Here is a 25,096-nt window from a genome sequence, read left to right as displayed (position 1 = left end):
ATGGGAGAGTTATAAACGGAACTTAGTTAAATAATTTTAAAATAAAAACATACAAATGGCTGTAGAAACGCTGTTTATAAAAGAAAAAACATATAGGACGCCATATTATCGGGCATATTCCACTAAATAGAAGACGTAGAGCTGCTTTAACAGAGATGAATTACTAAGGGCAGTAGAAAATTTCTATACAGAATTATACAGAAGTCAACTGTTATATTTTTATTAATTCTAATTTATTGTTTTTATTTTAATTTATTAAAACACACGGTAATTTATATCAATTTATTAAATTACTGTACAACAATTTATTTAACGAACGTTACAATTAAATCGCGGGCGCGAGTCTTCAAAATTAACTGTTCTTCCATATAAAATGTTTCATTTATATACACAAACTGATGTTATCTCGAAAAGTCGACGGCCCTCTCGACTAGACTGAGCGGCGAAATGGTAACGGCAAACTGGTATTTTCACATCGGCTCGTCTCCAGAAGGTTCGAATTGTTGTTTTTATAACAAAGGGGGACCCATCGCGTGTCAGGTAGGCATTACCTAGAAAATACTCGAATGAATAAGCATATTAGTAATAAACATGTTTACCGTTCTGAGTCATACCACACGTCACCATCTATCGTAACACAACAAAACCATGATGAACAACTAACAGAAAAGTTATAAAACTCAGAAAAAAGATTAGTCAACCAAGGATCGGAATTGATGCCTGATATATCAAGAGACGAAATAAGGAACGGACCAGAGAAAATGATAAAAAATAAAGCCCCGGATGAAGATAATATTATTATACATGCCGCAAAATTGGAGGAGATAGAATTTTAGAGAATATAAAGATATTGTTCAACTTATATCGGCCAACCAAACTCAGAGTAGCCCAAAGACGAATGGAACGCTACCTGGAATGACTCACAGAGACAGGGTTAGAAACGAAGACATAAAAAGACAAATGTGGATAGAATGAACGACGAGCGGAACGACGAGCGGTGGACCCAAAAAATTATAGTATAGAGACCACGAGCAGACAGAAAAAGCAGATGTCAAAATAATCGTTGGGAATAAGCAGCAGGAAACTGAAGACTGACAAAACTGGAAAAAATTAGGAGAGCCCTATGTTCAACTTTGGATGCAGAAGGCTGGATGATGAAGAGAGATGCGAGAGGCTTCGGAAGTACGTAGAGACATATCAGTAAATAAGGATCACCTGGATTTGTAACGTATATACACAAGTCTATAAACATAATGAAGAAAAAATCACTTCCGTTATATGATTTACACAATTCAGTCACTTCTCTGCATTGGATTTTCTTTAAGTGCTAGTTTAAAATATTTTCCCTTGATGTGAGAATGTAATTTTTTGCTTATATGTTTTTTCTTTTTCGTTGGTAGTTTTAAACTATCGTGGGAATCGTTTTGTTTGCTTCTGACGCTTGATTCTATGTGTAGGAATAGCTCTCTAGCTATTCTAGGCTAGCCCTCCACTTGCGATTTTTGTAATCGCACGATTGTTTAGTCACAAAGATTGAACAGAAGTTTTCAAATACAAGTCAATCCATTTGCATCTAAATAATCAAAGCGATTAAGAAACCGCAACCTGTCTTATTTTTACCGCGATGCGATAGTCGCCTACCACAACGAATCATACGGACAAGCATAGACCTGTATCCACTTACGATTGTTTACTCGCGATTATGACAGCCTGGTGTGCCGTCAACAATATTTAATTTTTTTAAAATGTCAGACAACTAGAAATAGGCTGGAAATGTTAAGGACATTTTGAGTACTATTGATTCAGAGCAGGTGATTCAACTACTTTTTTACATGTGGTATTATGGAAATGTATGTAAAACTGTCCAAGAAAAATCTTTCATTTGTTAACGGATGAATCCAATAACGATGCTTTCGGTGTTTACTTTTCGACCTAAGTAAAAGTGCGAGGACAAAGTAGTTTCGATGTCATCCATTAAAAAACTGATTTAATTCAGCGATTTATAAATCGCAGTGGATTCACCCTCTAGATTTTCTACGACAGCGATTTTTTGTCGCCACGACTAAAGCCACCCCCTCCCGCCAAAGTGAAATTCGAAATTTAAAAATTTCAGAAAATTCACACGCATAGTTGAGACTTTTACGAATCTTGTCTTTTTTTTATAGATCTGTAGGTTGAGTATACATAACCTAAAAATGTGAACAATAAATTTAAACGCTTGTGACGCTTTGTGAACTTAACAGTCTTTGATTTTGCAGATACTTTTTGAAATCATTACAGCTTTATCCAGAATATAAATAAATGTATGTCAAAATTTCTGAGTGTTAATTTGAATTAGATAACATTTATCTTGGAGGTCCGCAAACCGTTTTACTTTTGGTAATTGGTCCTTGTAATAAACAAAAAATATTTGACTTACCGAACCTTTCCTTCCTGGAAAACTGAAGAAAACATCAGGGCCTGTTCTTTGGGGCATCTGTCGCAAGACATTCAAAAGTTTTGCAGAATGGCGAGGCTAGAACAAAATATATAAAATTAGTAACAAATCAAATATATCATACCTACATTTTCGACATATTGTGAAATTACACCCAATAAATTTATTCTTACTAAATAGTTTACGCCTGTGAATAAACTACAATGAATTGTAATAACAGTTACAGTGTTTGCTTTGTGTTTGAAGAAGAAAGAGATAATTTATTCATTGATGTAGTAATCATTAGCCCTAAAAAAATCCCAGCTATATTTTACGATTTTCATTTCAATTGAATGCACAATATTTTTTTGACTTATTTTATACTCGCAGGAAAAATAAAAGCTAAAACATTTATTTTCTGAATTAACATATTTACATATTTACAAAACATTTTCAACAGATATCAAATTTCTCTGACTGTTATAAAATAAAATGTACAGAAAACGCCCCATTACGTCGGTCTGCAGGCGATTTTCTGTTACCTTTGAAAATGGAGAAAGTATGTTTCCCAAAAGCTCGACATTCTCGCATTCAATATTAACAACAGGTTTCGGATTTCAATACCACTCTACAGGTGATGAGGATATGATTCTCTTTAGTGTACATTTCAAGAGGGAGAGCCGCCTCGGGGTGTATGGATTCTCTGTAAGTTTATAAATAGCTTACTCGGTGAAGTTAAATATTAGATTGAAAGAACCTGGATTAGCTGCTTAACTCATCCCCAGCGTACGGTATATATAAATGTTGGGAAATGACGGAAAATAAATGCTTCACAAACGTTTAAATCCTATCCTAAATTTACAATGATTTATAATGATATATAAAGACAGATACCACGCAAATATTTTAAATAAGATAGAACATTTAAGTATATATATATATATATATATATATATATATATATATATATATATATATATATATATATACATATATAAATATATATATAAATATATATAAATATATATAAATATATATAAATATATATATATATATATATATATATATATATATATATATATATATATATATATATATATATATATATATATATATATATATATATATATATATATATATATATATATATATATAGTAAAAAGTAATGGCATGTCTCGCAAAACAGAAAACCAAATATGGTATATCGATGGAAGGCAACCGTATATACGTATTTCTGACTATTGGTCGTCTTCAGTACGGTGCAGCCAAGTTAGAAAAGGAGCATATTAACTTGGGAAAGGATCACTATATATATATATATATATACATATATATATCACTATATATATATATATATATATATATATATATATATATATACAGGTGAGTCACGCTCAACGGGACGGAGCCTACCGGGGAAATGGCTAAAGATATTAAAAATTCCTTTTGTAGGAATACGTAGGTCAGTACCGGCTACAAATTAAAATTTGTGAGATATATACAGGGTGTCCCAATTTGGCGTAATGATATAAACTTATACTTTTTTAAATGGAATAACCTATATTTCACTTTAATTTTGAATTCTACTGAACAAAATATTGTTACTTTATTCAACATTCCCTATACCTATTTTTGACCGGTTTCGATTTATTTGGGTTTTTCTGAAAATGTACTATTCGCGAAATTAATTAATTACACACTATCGCATCAATTATAATTAACGCCTTTTTGTCAATTAATTTTCAAGTGTCCATGCTTTACATCAGAATAATTACCAATTGAAATTAATCTACAGAGTGTTCGCAATACGAAGTGTCAATGCTGTATAATAGTTTGTGTAATTACTTTCTTAACTTAAATGGGACACCCTGTATTTTACTTTAATTTTGAATTCTAATCAAAAAAATAATATTACTTTATTAAACAATCCCTATACCTATCCTTTATAATTTTCGATTAATTTGGGTTTTTTTGAAAATGCACTATTCTTGAAATTAATTAATTACACTTTATTACAGTTAAACAAAACACACTAGAAAAAAATTAATTTACATTAAATGTTCAAAATGGTGTCCATTTTCTTTAATACATAACCTCACTCTGTGTTCAAAATTTTGTTTTACTCTTCTTAGCATTTCTGGAGTAACTGGTGCAAACGCATTACGAATACGCGTTTTCATGTCTTCAGCGGTTGTAGGTGGAGTTTGATAAACCAAACTTTTAATATATCCCCAAAAAAAAAGTCCATTGATGTTAACCCAGGTGATCTAGGGGGCCAATTGACAGCACCACCCCTACCTATCCACTTTCCGGGAAATTTTCTGTCTAAATATTCTCTAACGTTACGCGTGTAATGTGCTGGAGCACCGTCTAGCTGCAGAAACATTGTTCTTCTAAAATTTAAAGGGATATTTTGCAAAAGTATCCAAAAGTCTCTTCGTAGAAATCTTAAAAACTTTTGTCCATTTAAATGGCCATTAAAAAAATACGGTCCTATCACATGTTCTCCTATTATTCCACCATATACATTAAGGGACCATCGGTTTTGTCGATCAGTACATCTATATTCATGTTGATTTTCCGTATTATAATAGTGAAAGTTATGTCGGTTCACGAGTCCATTATTATGGAAAGTAGATTCATCAGTGAACAAAATTTTATTAAAAAAATGTTGATCTGCTCCCGTTTTGTCTCGAAACCATAAACAAAATTCTAACCTACGTTCAAAATCAGTTCCATACAAATGCTGATGCATTTGAATATGGTATGGGTGATATTGATATTTTTTAAGAATTCTGCATATACTAGTTTGGCTTACTTCAATCTCCCTGGCCATCGTCCTTGTACTTGTATTTGGATTTTCAATAACTGATTGAATAACTTCTAATTCGGTATTTTCATCTTCAGTTATCGGATTTATTCATTTTCGTTTAGTATAAACAACACTGCCAGTTTCACGAAACCTTGTTAAGACTCTGTCAAATACTTCTTTACGGGGATGACGTTTTAAGGGAAATCTCTCAACATAGACTCTTGATGCTAACAAACTGTTTTGATCACATTCACCCAGTATTAAAATCATATTTACTCGGTCTTCAATTGAATAATCTGACATTTCTATTTAATTGAAAGCAATACAGTTAATAGTTTGACAATTAGTTTGACAGCTAGGTACCTTTTGTTTTTTCATGGCATTCTTTATAATAACGAGCTATGTAATTAATGACATTTAATGTTCCAGGTAACATAATACAAATAGATTTGAAGATACTAGATATTAATATAAAATTTTATAATAGTTTGATTATAATAATTGTTACAACATTCAAATACAGGGTTTTTGTTTAAGTTAGAGTAGAACTTTATGTAATAAAGTGATAAAAATTAATTAATTTCAAGAATACATAGTGCATTTTCAAAAAAACGCAAATAAATCGAAATGTAAATTAGTTTCAAATGGTAATTATTCTGATGTAAAGCATGGACACTTGAAAATTAACTGACAAAAAGGCGTTAATTAAAATTCATGCGATATTGTGTAATTAATTAATTTCGCGAATAGTACATTTTCAGAAAAACAAAAATAAATCGAAACCGGTCAAAAATAGGTATAGGGAATGTTGAATAAATTAACATTATTTTAAATCGGTAAGATAGTTTCGAAACAGAACGGCTATGAATAACTATTCTGATGAGCTTTATTAAAGCGAAATACGTATCAATAGATACATAGACGCTTTTAACGTGAAATAAAATATTTTCTGTCTTTTTCATTAACATTATTTTGTTCAGTAGAATTCAAAATTAAAGTGAAATATATGTTGTTCCATTTAAAAAAGTATAAGTTTATATCATTACGTCAAATTTAAACACCCTGTATATATCTCACAAATTTTAATTTGTAGCCGGTACTAACCTACGTATTCCTGCAAAAGAAATTTTTAATATCTTTAGCCGTTTCCCCGGTAGGCTCCGTCCCGTTGAGCATGACTCACCCTGTATATATATTGTTAAGCTATGTAAAATTGAAAATAATATTGGTTTGCTTTTAATATGTTTCAAAGTACAAAATAAAAGATATTTCGAAGAAATGAAAGTCCATTATCCTGGATTACCTGTAGTAAACAAAATTTAAAGATATGCATAAATTATTTTCTTTGTAAAATATATTCGAGTGACGTGAGTGAGCTTAGCGAAGTCGTGAACAATGCGAGCGGGTTTTCCAAATAGACTTGTACGTCGATATACAGTGAATAAGACAATACAATAGAAATATTTAGAAAATATAATATTTAATAAATGTATGGAAAATGCAAATGAGGGCATAAAAATAAACGGCGAGTTAACGAACAATATAAGATATGCCGACGACACGGTGATCCTTGCCAGTACCATAGACGAATTACAGCAGGTAATGGAAAGAATTTATTCAGTTAGTGAGGAATACGGCCTGAGCCTCAACTTCAAGAAGACAAAGTGGATGCTGATAAGCAGGAAGCAACAGCCTGCTCGACAGTTACGGATAAGTAACATACTAATTGACCATGTAGAATCTTATGTGTACCTTGGCACCAACGTAAATGCAAAATGGGAACAGGCCACAGAAATTAAGGCGAGAATAGAACGAGCTAGAGCAGCATTTAGCCATATGAAAAAGCTCCTCATAAGCAGGGATTTGTCTCTTCCTCTAAAACTACGTCTAGTTAAATGCTACATTTTTCCGATCTTACTGTATGGTGTGGAGGCCTGGACGCTGACGGAGACGCTCACGAGAAAACTAGAAGCATTCGAAATGTGGGTGTACCGACGCATTCTTCGTATATCCTGGACCGAACATGTCACCAACACAGAGGTAATCCAAAGAATCGGAAAGGAGAAAGAAATCGTGAATACAATTAAACAAAGAAAGCTTGAATATCTAGGCCACATATTGAGACACGATAAGTACCGTCTACTGCAATTGATTGTCCAGGGAAAAATAGACAGTAAGCGAGGGCCAGGCAGGAGAAGACACTCGTGGCTCCAAAATCTGAGGAAGTGGTTCGGGCTCACATCGGTCGAACTATTCAGAAGCGCCGCAAATAAGATAAGAATTGCCATGTTAATAGCCAACGTTCGCAACGGACAGGGCACTTGAAGAAGAAGAAGAATTTTCCGTTAGTTCTTAAGAATTTGTAGAAACCGATTAGCATATTAATGGTTTTTAGGAAATTTATAATTGTAGGTAAAATTGTTGTTTGTTATCTAAATGGTAGATAGGGATAAGTGTGACGAACTCTGATTGAAGAAGATTAAAAAAAGTGGGATAGGTATGTAGGAATGAGAGTTTAGCTAGATTTTTGAGGGAAAAAAGATAATCAGTTGTTTTTCCAAGGGTTCAAGGCGAACAGTCGTTGTTCTCTGGTGGTTCTTCATAGGTAGTAAGCAGTAGAAGTGAATGTTTGTGAGTTTTCAGAATGACGGTATTAGATTTTTGTTTTGATACAGTGCAGCAACAACCGCTGATACGTATTTCGACCTCCTTAGGTCTCTTCAGAACGGTATAGTCACTGCTCTGAACCAAAACAAAAATCTCTCCCGTCCTAGACAATAGTTATTAAAATAACTATATACGGACGTAACTACGCCATCTAGATGTTAGAGTAATTTATCCAGCTGTTTGTTTCGCAAATTTTAGGAAACACAGTGGTTAAGATTTGAATTCGGTTTCGCTAAGTAGAAATCGTTTGATTTCTCTTTTTGTTTTGTGAGTTTTCTTGGAGAAAGTGTATCTGACGGAAGCTGATCCAGTAAAATATTGTAAGTTATATTTTTCTACTTATATTCCAAGAGTCACTGTTCAGGCCGGAACGAGAGATTCAGTTTATCGAGAGCAGAAAAGGCTAGCATCATTTGAACGATACGTGCATTTGAAGGAGATCATTAAAGACGATAGGCTCGCAATAAATTGTTGTAAGATTGCTGATTACCTAGGGCCCTAGGGGACTGCTAAGAAGAAATAGAGTAGGCTACAAGGAACAAGGATTTGGACAACTCATCATCAGAGAGATAGTTTTACCATTCGTCAGTTTTTCTTTATTAACAACATATTTTTTAACAATTGCTTTAGAAAGGATAGGAATATTTTGATGAGGAGATTTAGAATAACAATTTTGATTTGAAAATTTAATTTATATTGTATATACCATTAATTTTTGAAGGTTCACGTACATAGAACAAAATTTTGATAATCATTATATGAGATATTTTTTATTGAAGATATTTGAGTGTGAATTTTATTTCAATATATAATGTTGTATCATACATTTTTTTATTATTCCGGTATTCTTTGGACCTTACCTATCATATGTAAAGCATAGATATTGAAGCACGACTAAAACCCTGAGATAAGAAAATTAAATAGTGTGATAGAATCATAATTGCATCATTTAAATAAATTTAATTAATTAATTAATTAGCTAATATATATATATATATATATATATATATATATATATATATATTGGATTTGCTTGATATGCACTTCGCTTGTGCCGCTGGTTAATAATCAAACTCCGTGCGAAAACAAAACTGATTTTATTTTGAATTACACAATACATGAATATATATAACGCTTATTAAGTATTATGTCCGCTCGCTCTAATGCTGTATCACCGATCCCGTCTCGTACTTGAGTGCTGTCTGTCGTCTTTGGGGTGCCTTAAGGGACTCGTCTTATCTTCACATATGGCATAATATATCTTCCTACGCTACTATGTTGCCGGGTTGTAAAAATGTATAAAATAAACTTGAATTGGATAGAGGCGTGAACATGGCCCCCGCCTTGGCAAACACTGCCAACAAAATCGTCTGCTAATGCTAAAGGTTCAAATGTTTAAACTACACTTAGTCCGAAACGGGTAGCGGACACACCTTGGAAAAAGAACGAGTTATGATACCATTGTCTGTCTTTATCCTAAAAACTCTGGCTACACCATCACTGCCGCGTAAAAGTTCTATCACGCGACCTAACTTCCACCTTAATGGAGGTAAATTGTCCTCTTTTATGAGCACTAACGTGTTTTCCGCAACTTCACCGTTAGTAGTAGTCCATTTCGTGCGTTTTTGTAGTTCGGAGATGTATTCTTTGTTCCATCGTTCCCATATATGCTGAGAAAGCTGCTGAATATGCTGGAATTTTGAGAGCCGATTAACTGGAACATGACGCAAATCTGGATCTGGATTGGTAATAAGTGGTCTTCCGATGAGAAAATGTGCAGGGGTTAATGGGGAGAGATCATTTGGATCACAGGATAAAGGATGAATCGGTCGGGAATTTATTATAGCTTCAATCTGCACAAGCAACGAATAAAATTCCTCGAACGTTAAGTGCGCGTTTCCCAAAACCCTATGCAAATGATGCTTAACTGTACTTACTCCGCTTTCCCACAGTCCGCCAAAATGTGGAGAATAGGGAGGTATGAAGGACCACGAAATATTATCCTTTAGCAAGGATTCTCTTATCGCGGGAGTGTTCTGCTCTAAAAATTTTCTTAACGATTTTAACTCCGAACTAGCTGCTATAAAATTGGTTCCATTGTCGGAAACCCTCTTTTGAGTCTTGCCTCTTCGCGCAATAAATCTTTTGAAGGCCAACAAAAATGATTCCTTAGACAGTTCTGTAACTAATTCTAAATGTATGGCCTTCGTACAAAAACAAATAAAAAGACACATGTAACTCTTTATTAGTTTACAACCTCGACCCTTTCTATCGCGAATTAAGAAAGGGCCCGCATAATCTACACCTGTTATAATAAACGGTGGGCCACCTGCGAGACGCTGGGCAGGTAGGTCACCCATTATTGGCTGAATGGATTTAGATTTTAATCTAAAACATTTTACACATTTGTGTACGGTACGTCGCGCTAAATTTCTTCCTGATAACGGCCAGAAAGTTTCTCTTATAGTTGCAAGTAAAAGCTGAGGACCAGCATGCATAAGATCCTTGTGAAAATGATTAAATATTAACGATGTAACTATATGATCTGCCGCTAAAATGATGGGATGTTTTTTGTCATACGTAAACTCGGAATGCTTTAAACGCCCGCCTACTCTCATGATGCCCTGATCATCAAGAAATGGAGATAAATTTATGAGTTTGCTGTTTTTATCTAAAGATCCCTTTTGGTTCAAATGCTTTATTTCATGGTTTATTCGTCTTCCGGGTTTGGACCGTGTCATTTGTGAGTGACCCAAAAGTGGGTTCATCTCGACGTTTCGCTACAATTGTATGTAGCTTTTTTTGTCTCTTTTTCTTTTTTGTTCTCCTGAAAAAGCTACATACAATTGTAGCGAAACGTCGAGATGAACCCACTTTTGGGTCACTCACAAATGACACGGTCCAAACCCGGAAGACGAATAAACCATAATTCTGACTCTGGCCGTGGAAACCTACGATTTCATATGCTTTATTTCATTAGAAAATGACTGTGATTGACACAGTTTTAGAATACGATTAAATGCAGAATGTATTTCATCCAAAGAAAGGGGTTCAGAAGTTCTTTCCTTATTTTTACACATGCGGATGAATCTGAACACATATGCAGCGGTTCTTTTTAAACGTAAAATATTAGAGAAGCGCTCAAATGAAAATACTTCCGTATTCTGTGTTTCATCAAGTTTATTCGTAAAAACCTTTATGTTTTTCCTCGTTTCGCTTGTTTCAGTGGGGACAACTTGTAAATTTGGCCATTTATCTGAATCTTGCATGATCCACTCCGGTCCATGCCACCATAAGTTGCACTCCATTATTTTATCTGGTTCCACGCCTCTGGACACTAGATCTGCAGGATTATCCTTGCCTGGCACGTGACGCCACTGCGCAAACGAAGTGGTTTCCTGGATCTCTGCTACGCGGTTACTAACAAACGTCTTCAATGCATTGGCTGCTGTTTTCAACCAACTAAGTACTATCGATGAATCTGTCCAGAGGTAACACGTATCAAATTGCACATTTAATGAATTTTTGACCTTATTGGCCAAACGCGATAAAATTACTGCTCCACAGAGCTCTAAACGCGGCAAGGTAACTGGCTTTAAGGGCGCAACCTTGCTTTTTGCACATAATAAGAATGAATACGACCTACCTAACGAATCGGTAGATTTAATGAATATGCAAGCACCGTACGCCTTTTCTGAGGAGTTGCAAAATCCATGAAGTTCTAGTTTGACCTTACTAAAACATATAACATGCCGAGGTATTTTTAAATTGTTCAAGCTTCCTAATTTATTCCTAAACTGTAAATAATTATTTGCTAAATGCTCCGGTATGGGATCATCCCATGAAAGACGCTCGAGCCATAGTTGTTGTAACATAATTTTCGCTATGATGGTACACGCACTTAATAGACCCAAGGGATCAAAAATTTGAGCTATCTCCGATAATAAAGTTCGCTTTGTGATTATATGGCCTAGAGATGAACTTATGCTATAAAACATAGTATCTGATTGCGGTGAGTACAATAATCCCAAAGTTTTCGCCTTCTCGTTTTCACCGAATTGAATAACGGAACCCGTAGTTGAATTATCCGGTATATCTCTCAATATTTCAGGATCATTTGAATAGAATTTACGCAATGTAAATCCTCCGCCTTTGAGGACCGCAAAAAGTTGTTTACATGCTTCGCGCGCTTTCTGTTTTGAATCAAAACCTGTCAAAAGGTCGTCCACATAAAAATCGGATTTAATAATGCTAGCAATTTTAGGATTTTTAGCTTCTTGCTCCTCTGCCAATGTCATTAGACATTTAATCGCTAAGTAAGAAGAGCATTTCATACCGTATGTAACTGTTTGTAACTGAAATATTTCAATCGGTTCTTCCGGATTATTTCGCCATAAGATACATTGTAAGGATTTTTGATCATCTGCAACCAATACCTGACGGTACATTTTTTCTATATCCGCACTAACTACATATAAGTGTGTTCTAAAACGCAATAAAATGGAGAGTAAATCATTTTGTAAGGTTGGTCCGGCCATTTGAATACTATTTAATGAAATGCCGTTTGTAGTTGGTGCACTACAATCGAACACAACGCGCAAACGTGTCGTCAAAGAACTTTCCTTAATTACTGGATGATGTGGCATAAAATAAAATGTAGTATTTACCCTAAAGTCTGTTGCCGCTTCCGTAATTCTGCATAAACCTTTCATATGTCCTAACTCTTTATATTCCTGGATGAATTCGCTATAAAGAGCTTTAAGATTGGCATCTTTATTCAACTTACGCTCGAGATTTAAAAATCTATTTTTTGCTTGACGAAATGAATCACCAAGTGAACTTATCGGTTCTTTGAATGGCAATGATACTATGAATTTGCCTGTCGCGTCGCGTTTCACCGTATCTTCGAAATGTTTTTCGCATGCAATTTCTTCGCCCGAGAGTGCAGGTTTTCCATTAAAAACCTCTTCAAGTTCCCAGAACTTACTTAGCTGTTCTGTAACTTCGATTGTGTTTGTGAAATTACACTTAGTTATTCGCTTTTCTGATGCTTTGTTTTGGCTGATATACGGCCCTGCTATGATCCAGCCAAACATTGTTTCTTGCATGAATGGTTTATTTTTACCTAAACTAATTCTGTTTGCGCCCAGTATTTGCCAAAATAGATCACTTCCTATCAACAATTCGACCCTTTGTGGTTTATGAAAATAATTATCCGCTAATTTTAAATGTTTAGGTATCTGCAAATCGCTAATGTTTATTTCAGATGCCGGCACGCACCCCGTAATTTCTGGTATTACGAAACAATTTAAAGTTTTATGAAAAGTTATATCGCTACGCGACTGTATATTTATTTCGCATTTGAATCGAACGGGAGATGCAGTATTATTTATGCCCATGACTGATATGTTCGCGCTTGTCGTTTTTAATCTAAGTTTATCGCATAAATTTTCGGTTATGAATGAGCTTTGTGAACCGCAATCTAACAAAGCTCGCACTATGTATGCCTGTACACATTTGCGAGCAGAACTGTTCGCGAACCGTACGCGTACAGATCGTTGAAAAATATTCTACATCGTACTGATCGCATACTTATCTCGATCCATGGAAAGCGACAAACCAACAACGAACACACATATGTGCGAAATGATTCATTTTATTTATAATTTGGGTACTGATTATGTTTCTGATTATGTTTCTGTTTTTGCTTGTTTAACAATAATCAGTTTACTGTTTTCTCACGTCTCTAGGGACACGTCATATTCATTTAATTTGTAATTAGGGTATTTATTACGTCACGTTTCTAGCTTCATGTTCAGTCAACAAAATATTTCATTTTCAAACTATTTCAAAGTAGTACAAAATTTAAACCAATTAAACTAAAAACCGCGAACTCAACGTCAAAATGCGTACACATTTTGGAGACGTAGGGGAGACTGGTGTCATTTGTAACAAGAGTGATATTGGCGCAATCATTTGAGATAAATCAAAACGCACTAATATGCATAGACGGATATCTGCCTCACACCACCGACTGTAGTTTCAGAGTTGGCCGTAACCTACTGCACAAGTTAGAGTCACTTGTTTCTATCATCATCATAAAAGTAAATTTTAGTTGCGCCACAAATTGTTGATTTTTAACATCTTTACCTCCGTTTACTGTAGCTAACTTTTTCTATGAAGGGCATAATATATACAAAAATCATCTTTCTTATTTATAGGTTAACTTGGTGTCGATTGTAACACACACTGCGGTGTCGTTTCTAACATGTTACAATTTACACCTATTATACTATTATTTAATAGAGTTTAATTATTTTCTATGGAATATTTTGGTCATGTGATGAGAGGGAAAAAGTACCGATTGTTCCAGTTAATTATCCAAGGAAAGATTCAGGGCAAACGAAGCGTGGGGAGACGACGTATATCTTGGCTGCGCAATTTAAGAGACTGGTTCCAGTGCACATTTAACCAATTATTGGGGTTAACACCAATAGTTATTTATGACGAAGCAGCTAGGAAGGAAATAGATACTAACCAATCTATTAGAAAAGTGACTAAAGATTATGGTATGTGTCACGATTCTTTATATCGCTATGTTAAATCGTTAGCTGAAAACTCACAATCTCTGGTTGGATACAATCCTCACAACAGAGTATTTAATGACGAAATGGAGTTACAGCTTGCTAAATACTGCGAAACTGCTGTATATTTGTATTTCGGACTTACCACAAAAGATTTACGCAAGTTAGCTTTTCAATTTGCAAAGTGTAACAGACTGCCCTGCCCAGAAAAATTGGACACGACTGAACGTGCAAGTGAAGATTGGCTTATTGCATTCATGCGACGAAATTCAAATTTAAGTCTTTGTACACCTCAAGCTACTAGCCCTTCACGAGCAATGAATTTTAGTAAAGAAAATGTAAACTTTTTTAATAAATTGTCAACTAAATTAGACAGATATAATTTTGAGCCTTACAAGCTATCCAAAGTTATAGCTAGAAAAAAAACTAAGCAAGTGGGGAATACCGTACCTCCAATGTTCGTCTTCACACGGTTACGTTTTCAAGACCACTTTATTAGAGATGGACCAGTTGAGTGTATAGGAACTGGAAATAAGTCTGGATGGACGCAAGATAATGAATTTCTTGTTATTACGAAACACGTAAAATCAAGTGAAGCCAATAAAGTGCTTGTATTGCTAGACAACCACTAGTCTCATATTTCAATTTCTCTGATTGAATTTTGGAGAGCTAATTTCATTACTCCACTTTCATTTCTGCCGCACACTTCACATAGGCTTAAACCTTTAGATAATAAATCAGTGGATGAAAAACAATGCTGAAAAAAGAATGACTATACGATTGGTCTTCAATTATGAGAACATCATTTCCTTTGACCACTATGCCTGTCAATATTCTTGCTGGTTTCTCCTGCACTGGTATTTGGCCTGTCAATCAAGATATTTTCCAACGATAGTGATTTTACTGCATCAACTCATAGACCGTAACTCATAGACCTCTATATGAAGAAACCATAGAAATTAATCAACCTGAACCACCTACAGTTCAAGACAACAGTCACTTGAAAAGTCAACCGGGTCCATCCACTACCTTGTCACCTAAAATACACACTATTCCGTCAGCCAAGCCTAATAATCCAGCTGTATTTATTTCGCCTCAAGATATTAAGCCACTGCCGAAAGCATATCTAACCAAACTCAAAAAAGAAGGAAGAACGAGACGAAAGACAGCTATATTCTGACTGATACACCAGAGAAGATGTTGATTGAAGAAGAAAATTCGAAGAAAAGGGACACCTTCAAGCGTAAAGTTCAGGTTGAACATAATCTAAAGACAAAATCTTTGCAATTAAAGAAAAATATCAAAAAGAGAAAAGCAGCCCTGAAAGCAACCGAAAAAGAGTCTTCCAATGAGGAAGTTTTGTGCTTGGTATGCGGTGGTCCATATTCATCAAGCTCCGAAGATTGGTGGTTAGTACAATGTCGAGAATGTAAGCACGTTACCCATTTAAACTGTATAAACAAAAGCCCATTATACATTTGCTTTAATTGTAAATCTGACTGTGATTAGTGTTTTCTCTTTAAAAATATGTTACCAGAATTTGTTATTGGTTTTATTTCGAACGCTTACACATATTCTTTTCTGTCATTGTAGTATTAAATATATTTTTTACTACTTTCTATTTAATTTATTTACTCTATGGGTTAATTTCTCTAACAATCAACACCAGCAATCATTTCTGTAATACTTAACCAGCTTTTGAGCCAAAGATACTGTGTAATAGACTCCCTAGTATAGGCTAGAATAAATTAAAAATTTCAAAAACTTCAACTGACTCAAAAAAACAATTTGTGAGATTTGTAACAACCCACACCAGTCTCCCCCACACACACGAAAGGCACAATCGAAAATGTTAAATCAAAACAGCATTTGCTTGTTTAACAAAAATAAAAATATGTACAATAATCAGTTTACTGTTTTCTCACGTCTCTCTAGGATGGAACACGTCATTCACACAATGTCGATTTGATAAGACTTTAGATAAGATAAGAGACAATAAAAATGTTCGCTGCGTCTAGTAAGCGCCGTCCAAACTGAAAGCCGAGCTTCCTTTGAAGTCGTGAAATAAACCGCAACAATTTGGTTCGCGACGAGTCACGATGAAACAGTACGCAAGCGGTTTTTTCTGCCGTACACATTAACGAATATAGCGCTCACAAACGGTTCGCGAACAGTTCTGCTCGCAAATGTGTACCCGCCTTTAAGGCGGGTACACATTTGCGAGCAGAACTGTTCGCGAACCGTACGCGTACAGATCGTTGAAAAATATTCTACATCGTACTGATCGCATACTTATCTCGATCCATGGAAAGCGACAAACCAACAACGAACACACATATGTGCGAAATGATTCATTTTATTTATAATTTGGGTACTGATTATGTTTCTGATTATGTTTCTGTTTTTGCTTGTTTAACAATAATCAGTTTACTGTTTTCTCACGTCTCTAGGGACACGTCATATTCATTTAATTTGTAATTAGGGTATTTATTACGTCACGTTTCTAGCTTCATGTTCAGTCAACAAAATATTTTATATCACAAACTATTTCAAAGTAGTACAAAATTTAAACCAATTAAACTAAAAACCGCGAACTCAACGTCAAAATGCGTACACATTTTGGAGACGTAGGGGAGACTGGTGTCATTTGTAACAAGAGTGATATTGGCGCAATCATTTGAGATAAATCAAAACGCACTAATATGCATAGACGGATATCTGCCTCACACCACCGACTGTAGTTTCAGAGTTGGCCGTAACCTACTGCACAAGTTAGAGTCACTTGTTTCTATCATCATCATAAAAGTAAATTTTAGTTGCGCCACAAATTGTTGATTTTTAACATCTTTACCTCCGTTTACTGTAGCTAACTTTTTCTATGAAGGGCATAATATATACAAAAATCATCTTTCTTATTTATAGGTTAACTTGGTGTCGATTGTAACACACACTGCGGTGTCGTTTCTAACATGTTACAATTTACACCTATTATACTATTATTTAATAGAGTTTAATTATTTTCTATGGAATATTTTGGTCATGTGATGAGAGGGAAAAAGTACCGATTGTTCCAGTTAATTATCCAAGGAAAGATTCAGGGCAAACGAAGCGTGGGGAGACGACGTATATCTTGGCTGCGCAATTTAAGAGACTGGTTCCAGTGCACATTTAACCAATTATTGGGGTTAACACCAATAGTTATTTATGACGAAGCAGCTAGGAAGGAAATAGATACTAACCAATCTATTAGAAAAGTGACTAAAGATTATGGTATGTGTCACGATTCTTTATATCGCTATGTTAAATCGTTAGCTGAAAACTCACAATCTCTGGTTGGATACAATCCTCACAACAGAGTATTTAATGACGAAATGGAGTTACAGCTTGCTAAATACTGCGAAACTGCTGTATATTTGTATTTCGGACTTACCACAAAAGATTTACGCAAGTTAGCTTTTCAATTTGCAAAGTGTAACAGACTGCCCTGCCCAGAAAAATTGGACACGACTGAACGTGCAAGTGAAGATTGGCTTATTGCATTCATGCGACGAAATTCAAATTTAAGTCTTTGTACACCTCAAGCTACTAGCCCTTCACGAGCAATGAATTTTAGTAAAGAAAATGTAAACTTTTTTAATAAATTGTCAACTAAATTAGACAGATATAATTTTGAGCCTTACAAGCTATCCAAAGTTATAGCTAGAAAAAAAACTAAGCAAGTGGGGAATACCGTACCTCCAATGTTCGTCTTCACACGGTTACGTTTTCAAGACCACTTTATTAGAGATGGACCAGTTGAGTGTATAGGAACTGGAAATAAGTCTGGATGGACGCAAGATAATGAATTTCTTGTTATTACGAAACACGTAAAATCAAGTGAAGCCAATAAAGTGCTTGTATTGCTAGACAACCACTAGTCTCATATTTCAATTTCTCTGATTGAATTTTGGAGAGCTAATTTCATTACTCCACTTTCATTTCTGCCGCACACTTCACATAGGCTTAAACCTTTAGATAATAAATCAGTGGATGAAAAACAATGCTGAAAAAAGAATGACTATACGATTGGTCTTCAATTATGAGAACATCATTTCCTTTGACCACTATGCCTGTCAATATTCTTGCTGGTTTCTCCTGCACTGGTATTTGGCCTGTCAATCAAGATATTTTCCAACGATAGTGATTTTACTGCATCAACTCATAGACCGTAACTCATAGACCTCTATATGAAGAAACCATAGAAATTAATCAACCTGAACCACCTACAGTTCAAGACAACAGTCACTTGAAAAGTCAACCGGGTCCATCCACTACCTTGTCACCTAAAATACACACTATTCCGTCAGCCAAGCCTAATAATCCAGCTGTATTTATTTCGCCTCAAGATATTAAGCCACTGCCGAAAGCATATCTAACCAAACTCAAAAAAGAAGGAAGAACGAGACGAAAGACAGCTATATTCTGACTGATACACCAGAGAAGATGTTGATTGAAGAAGAAAATTCGAAGAAAAGGGACACCTTCAAGCGTAAAGTTCAGGTTGAACATAATCTAAAGACAAAATCTTTGCAATTAAAGAAAAATATCAAAAAGAGAAAAGCAGCCCTGAAAGCAACCGAAAAAGAGTCTTCCAATGAGGAAGTTTTGTGCTTGGTATGCGGTGGTCCATATTCATCAAGCTCCGAAGATTGGTGGTTAGTACAATGTCGAGAATGTAAGCATGTTACCCATTTAAACTGTATAAACAAAAGTCCATTATACATTTGCTTTAATTGTAAATCTGACTGTGATTAGTGTTTTCTCTTTAAAAATATGTTACCAGAATTTGTTATTGGTTTTATTTCGAACGCTTACACATATTCTTTTCTGTCATTGTAGTATTAAATATATTTTTTACTACTTTCTATTTAATTTATTTACTCTATGGGTTAATTTCTCTAACAATCAACACCAGCAATCATTTCTGTAATACTTAACCAGCTTTTGAGCCAAAGATACTGTGTAATAGACTCCCTAGTATAGGCTAGAATAAATTAAAAATTTCAAAAACTTCAACTGACTCAAAAAAACAATTTGTGAGATTTGTAACAACCCACACCAGTCTCCCCCACACACACGAAAGGCACAATCGAAAAAAATGTTAAATCAAAACAGCATTTGCTTGTTTAACAAAAATAAAAATATGTACAATAATCAGTTTACTGTTTTCTCACGTCTCTCTAGGATGGAACACGTCATTCACACAATGTCGATTTGATAAGACTTTAGATAAGATAAGAGACAATAAAAATGTTCGCTGCGTCTAGTAAGCGCCGTCCAAACTGAAAGCCGAGCTTCCTTTGAAGTCGTGAAATAAACCGCAACAATTTGGTTCGCGACGAGTCACGATGAAACAGTACGCAAGCGGTTTTTTCTGCCGTACACATTAACGAATATAGCGCTCACAAACGGTTCGCGAACAGTTCTGCTCGCAAATGTGTACCCGCCTTTACCTTGGCCGTCAAAAATATTAACTAATACTGTGGTCAGTATAGTTTGATCTGCAGCGCTAACTGCCGAAACTGACAAATTGGTAGTGTTTAAACTACCTTGTATATTATCTGCAGATCGTATATCGCTCGTGTTTTCTACCGGTTGATGAACTAAAGCTGCGTTCTGTTCGCTTGATCTATCTGGATGCAATAACGTATGGTGTTTTGACGCACATTTCTTGCATGTTGATTGTCTACACCGCTTATAGAAATGTCCAGGTTTAAGACAATTCGTGCAAAGATTGACCTGTCTTACTTTATCAAACCTGTCCCTAGATGAAAGTTTTGAAAATTCGCCGCATTGATAAATGGTGTGTTCCCTTTTGCAAATAGGGCAACACTGTGTATTATCCGATTTATTTAAAGTTCCCTGTGATGAATATAGACCGCGAATGTTATGTGAATATTTCGTATTCCGTAAATATGCGCCCGCCTGAGAAATATTCCGCGTATTTTGTTTTTCAGCTTGATTTACCTCAAGAGATTCTAAGAGGTCCGCCCTTGATTTTAAAAACGTTTTAAAATCATCAAAACTAGGAATTTCATTATGTGTTTTGCTATTCTCCCACGCGCGTAAAGTCGATGTATCGAACTTACAAGAAATAATATGAATAAGGAGTATGTCCCACGAATCAGTAGGTAGCCCTAGCTGCTTTAACGCGTATAAATGCTTCGAAAAAATGTCAACTAATTGCCGCAATCTATTAGATGACTCTTTATGTATTGGCTCTATATTAAATAAGGCATTAACATGATTGGAAATTAATAATCTCTTATTATCGTACCTTTCCCTAATTAATTTCCACGCAACTGCATAGTTTTCGGCGGTAAACTCTAATGTTCGTATGACCTGCGCCGCACCGCCCTGTAATGAACTTCGTAAATAATGAAAACGCCTTATATTGTCTAAGTACTCATTTCTGTTAACTAAAGATTCAAAAAGATCTGCAAAATCTAACCAATTATTATAATTACCATCAAATTTTGGTAACTCGATAGGTTTAAGCTCAATACAATGCCCTGTATATGAATTCTTAGAGCGCTCACTTGCTTTATCGCTTTCTATACAAGCTACTTGTTGATTATCGCGAATGATTTTTCGCGCTACCGCTAATTGTGAATAATATTTGTTATAGAATTCTTCGCGCTCCGTATATTCATCCTCTAATAATTCAAATTGAACCGTATTTTCTATTTGCCCCTAAACCTCATCGAATTCGCCCTGTAAATGTTCTATATTATTTACCATTTCAATAGCCTGTAATACTTCTAAATCTGAAATCGTTTCACCCTTAGTTATTTTATCATTTAACGCTAATATAAATTTCGAAAATATTGTGAGTTTGCATTTAAAACCGCCCCTTTTTCGCTTTAAATTTTCCATAATTTTATAATGAATTATACAGTAAACAGAAACAGATTATAAATCGCTTGATATTCGACCCTAACGTTCTCAGAATTATCACATGTGCAGAATAAAGGTACAAAGACTGATAAATAAAAGGGAATGTGAAGTGGATATGCTCACCAAAATATTGTATGTTTATTCTAACAGCTCTAGCCTCCTGGCGCCAAGGATGTTCGTCTCAACTCGTATAATAGGTCTTCACAGATTTTAAACCCACAGTTGTCCAATTATGTAACTGTCTTAAGAACAACGTTCGACAGTCTATAACGCGCTCGGGCCACTATGAATGCACTATTTCGCCCGCTAATTTGATGACACAAATATGAGTTCGGAATTCGGTGAATTTACACTGTTTCAACACAAAAATTTGATGATTCGGCTCGAAAAACAAAACTGATTTTATTTTGAATTACACAATACATCAATATATATAACGCTTATTAAGTATTATGTCCGCTCGCTCTAATGCTGTATCACCGATCCCGTCTCGTACTTGAGTGCTGTCTGTCGTCTTTGGGGTGCCTTAAGGGACTCGTCTTATCTTCACATATGGCATAATATATCTTCCTACGCTACTATGTTGCCGGGTTGTAAAAAGTAAAAATGTATAAAATAAACTTGAATTGGATAGAGGCGTGAACATATATATATATATATATATATATATATATATATATATATATATATATATATATATATATATATATATATATATATATATATATATATATATATATATATATATTGTTGTGTTTCATTTTACATACATCGATTTGTAAATATTTGCTAAAGTTTACCCTGAAAGACCGAAAAACATTAGTAAATACTTAAATGTGAATAGACAATTGTTTCCCGGTATTTGTAAATGTTATATTTTAAAAGCCTTTGGTTTTGTTTCGCTGAAAAGGCCAAAGCCACCAGGTAGTTATTGTATTTAGAAAGTATAACATAAAACCGTTACCATTTTCAAAGAAAGTTGTTTAGAAGCGATGCTTGGGTTTTTCTGATGTAAAATAAGAGGAGGGATATAAGAATTTTCTGATTGGTTAGCGAGTTTGGAATGGGCATGAAAGAGAGTGAATGTTTTGAAAGTTTGGAGTAGAAAAGATTATTATATGATGGTCATCCGAAAGAAGCAGTTGAAGTTTTGTTTAGTCAGTTAAGAAGCAAGTGCCAGTGGTGTTAATAGTTAGAAGTGGGTGGCTGAATATGAAAGACAGGAGAAAATTTTGGCTCAGTGGCATTTTCGTCTCTGACGACTGGAGTAAAGATAACATTAAAGTACCAATTACACCAACATTGGTAAATTGCAATTCAGAAATAAACTAGAAAAGACTTTACAAGATTAGTCGGACATACAAGCAGATATAGGTAGACAAACGACCGACACTAAAAACTGAAGAAGTTGAATATATACATGAAATATTATTTAGTAAATAAAATATTTCACAATATTTTAATTTTATTTTAAATAATCACAATTTCAGTTGAAAATATGTTTATTCTTGATGTTTTAATTTCCAATTAGAAAATTGTTCTTAAAATAAAAACGATTTCCGAAGTGGAAATCGAAACGTCAAAAAAACATATTTTTAACTGAAATTTGATTAATTTCCATTAAAGATAGTAAATAATGTGAGAATGTTGTGTTGGGAACAAAATAACGAGTCTGTGATTATCCTGTACTTACGTGTATATGACGTACGTTCTTACATAAATATACCTCAAAAGGTTAAATACCTAATTTTACTTTTATTTATTCACATCTTGTACGTTCTTTTCCCGGTATTAACACGATATAATTCTCCTATCGGCAGCTGCTGGTACACGAATTACGAAACACAAGTCGTTTTTGAACTTTATCTCAAAGCGGCATCGACGAAAGGGGAAATTCCTTCAAATTTGCTAAAGTTATTCGTCAGGACGCTATTCTGAATCGAATTTCGAAAACAGGAAAAGTTATTTTGTAACTGTTGAACCAGCTGACGGGATTGTTTTCGGCACTTTCTCTTTCAAAACGCCGAAAGTAATGAAGAGACTGCGACCCGGATTCGTTTTCTGGAAGTAATATCGAGAAAGTTTGGTTTTAAAATATACAAAAGTAGTAAACGATCATTGGGAGGAAATACTGAACTTTTTATTTTAACGTAATAATAACGACCGAAGTGGAACTTTTTTTGAAAGTTTGCGATAGAACTTTGTAAAGGAAGTAATTATTTGGTGTAAGTCAGATAGCAGTGAGTGGAGAAGAAAAAGCTTAGCGTAGTAAACTGTTGTTTATGCGGTGAAACAAATATGACAACATAGATGACTAGTTTGGTATTGTGTTTCTCATTTCTCATGCACCTTTAGTGGTTCTTAAAAAAAGTTGTGAAGGACCGGCAATCTAAACTGGAAAAAAGACAGATTACATACTAATTTAAACCAATTAAAGAATTGATTAAAACTATGGCGTGTTAAAATAAATAATACTGAATAGACTCATATCGCATTCACGTTAAAAAGATAGAACTGCCCTCTGGTATCTATAAACCAAAAATTACTACCTACTAGGAACGATGTCAAATAAATATCTGGGAATCCACATAGATAATCACCTAAATTGGGGAGAACATATATGGTGAAAACGACTACAACTGGCCATGCTTTACAGAAAATGTACTGGTTTATGAATCGGAAGTCAGGTTTAAGTATCCAAAACTTTTTCTCTGTAAGGCAATACTACGAACGGTATTTATGTAGGGGAGTCGAATCTGGGGAACTGCCAGTAAAACAAATATAAAAAGACTACAAGGGCCTGCGTAGCGCAAGCGGTAGGATGTTTGCCTCGCATGCCGGTGGTCCGGAGTTCGAATCCTACCGCCGGAAAGAACAACTATAGGCAAAAATGTCTATAGGCCCCAGGTCGACTCAGCCTGAATAAAATGAGTACCTTGGGTAAAACCAGGGGTAATAATAGGCGGTTGAAGCGTAGCACTGGCCATCTTACCTTCCTTGTATACCGTAGGCCCTAGATATAGCAGACTACCCTGCTATACTCCCAAAGCCGCGAGCGGTATAAAACTGGAGACTATTATTATTATTATTAAAAAGACTACAAAGATACCAATCAAAAGTCCTTCGTGATGTCTGCAATGCCTCATGGTATATGCCAAACTGTGTTATTCATCATGACCTAAATGTTGAAACTGTTAATGAAATAACTACTTCAAGAGACTATCATCTCATCCAAATTTACTCTCCAACGACCTCCTTAACCCATCACTGCTTAGAAGGCTTAAAAGTTTGAATCGTCTATATCAGCGTTTCTTAAACTGTGTTCCGCGGAACCTCAGGGTTCCGTAGGGATAATTCAGGGGTTCCGCGAAAGCTACGTGCTTTTTTAATAACATTCAAGAAAGTATATAACATAAAAAAGTAATAAAGATTTAACAACACAACCAAATTCCACTTACTCTTCTGGATATTATCATTCAGTGTAAATGCGATAGTCTGACGTCGCGAATTGTACAGCGCCATCAGCATAATCATTTTTGGTATTCAAAACATCCGCCCTGGTAATATAATTACGGGAAATCTCGGTATCGGATTACCCGGGTGAATTCTTTATTGATATGCAATACATATTTATCATTACTTTGCGAGTATTAGAGTATTTTACATATTAGTCACTTGCCG

The 25,096-nt window shown here is 34.8% G+C and overlaps 1 protein-coding gene across 10 annotated transcripts in view; it reads right to left on the bottom strand.

Annotated features, from left to right (window-relative positions):
• rg (A kinase anchor protein rugose) overlaps window positions 1-25,096 on the bottom strand; it is a 742,603-nt gene that overhangs the window by 598,880 nt on the left and 118,627 nt on the right. For all 10 annotated transcript variants that reach the window (XM_072537071.1, XM_072537077.1, XM_072537078.1 and 7 more), the window contains exon 4: window positions 2,420-2,515. In XM_072537071.1, the coding sequence (XP_072393172.1) occupies window positions 2,420-2,515 (96 nt within the window). The remainder of the gene's footprint in view (window positions 1-2,419; window positions 2,516-25,096) is intronic.

This window comes from Diabrotica undecimpunctata, chromosome 7 (assembly GCF_040954645.1).
Source record: "Diabrotica undecimpunctata isolate CICGRU chromosome 7, icDiaUnde3, whole genome shotgun sequence".
NCBI lineage: Eukaryota > Metazoa > Arthropoda > Insecta > Coleoptera > Chrysomelidae > Diabrotica > Diabrotica undecimpunctata.
This window is presented reverse-complemented; position numbering and strand designations above follow the sequence as displayed.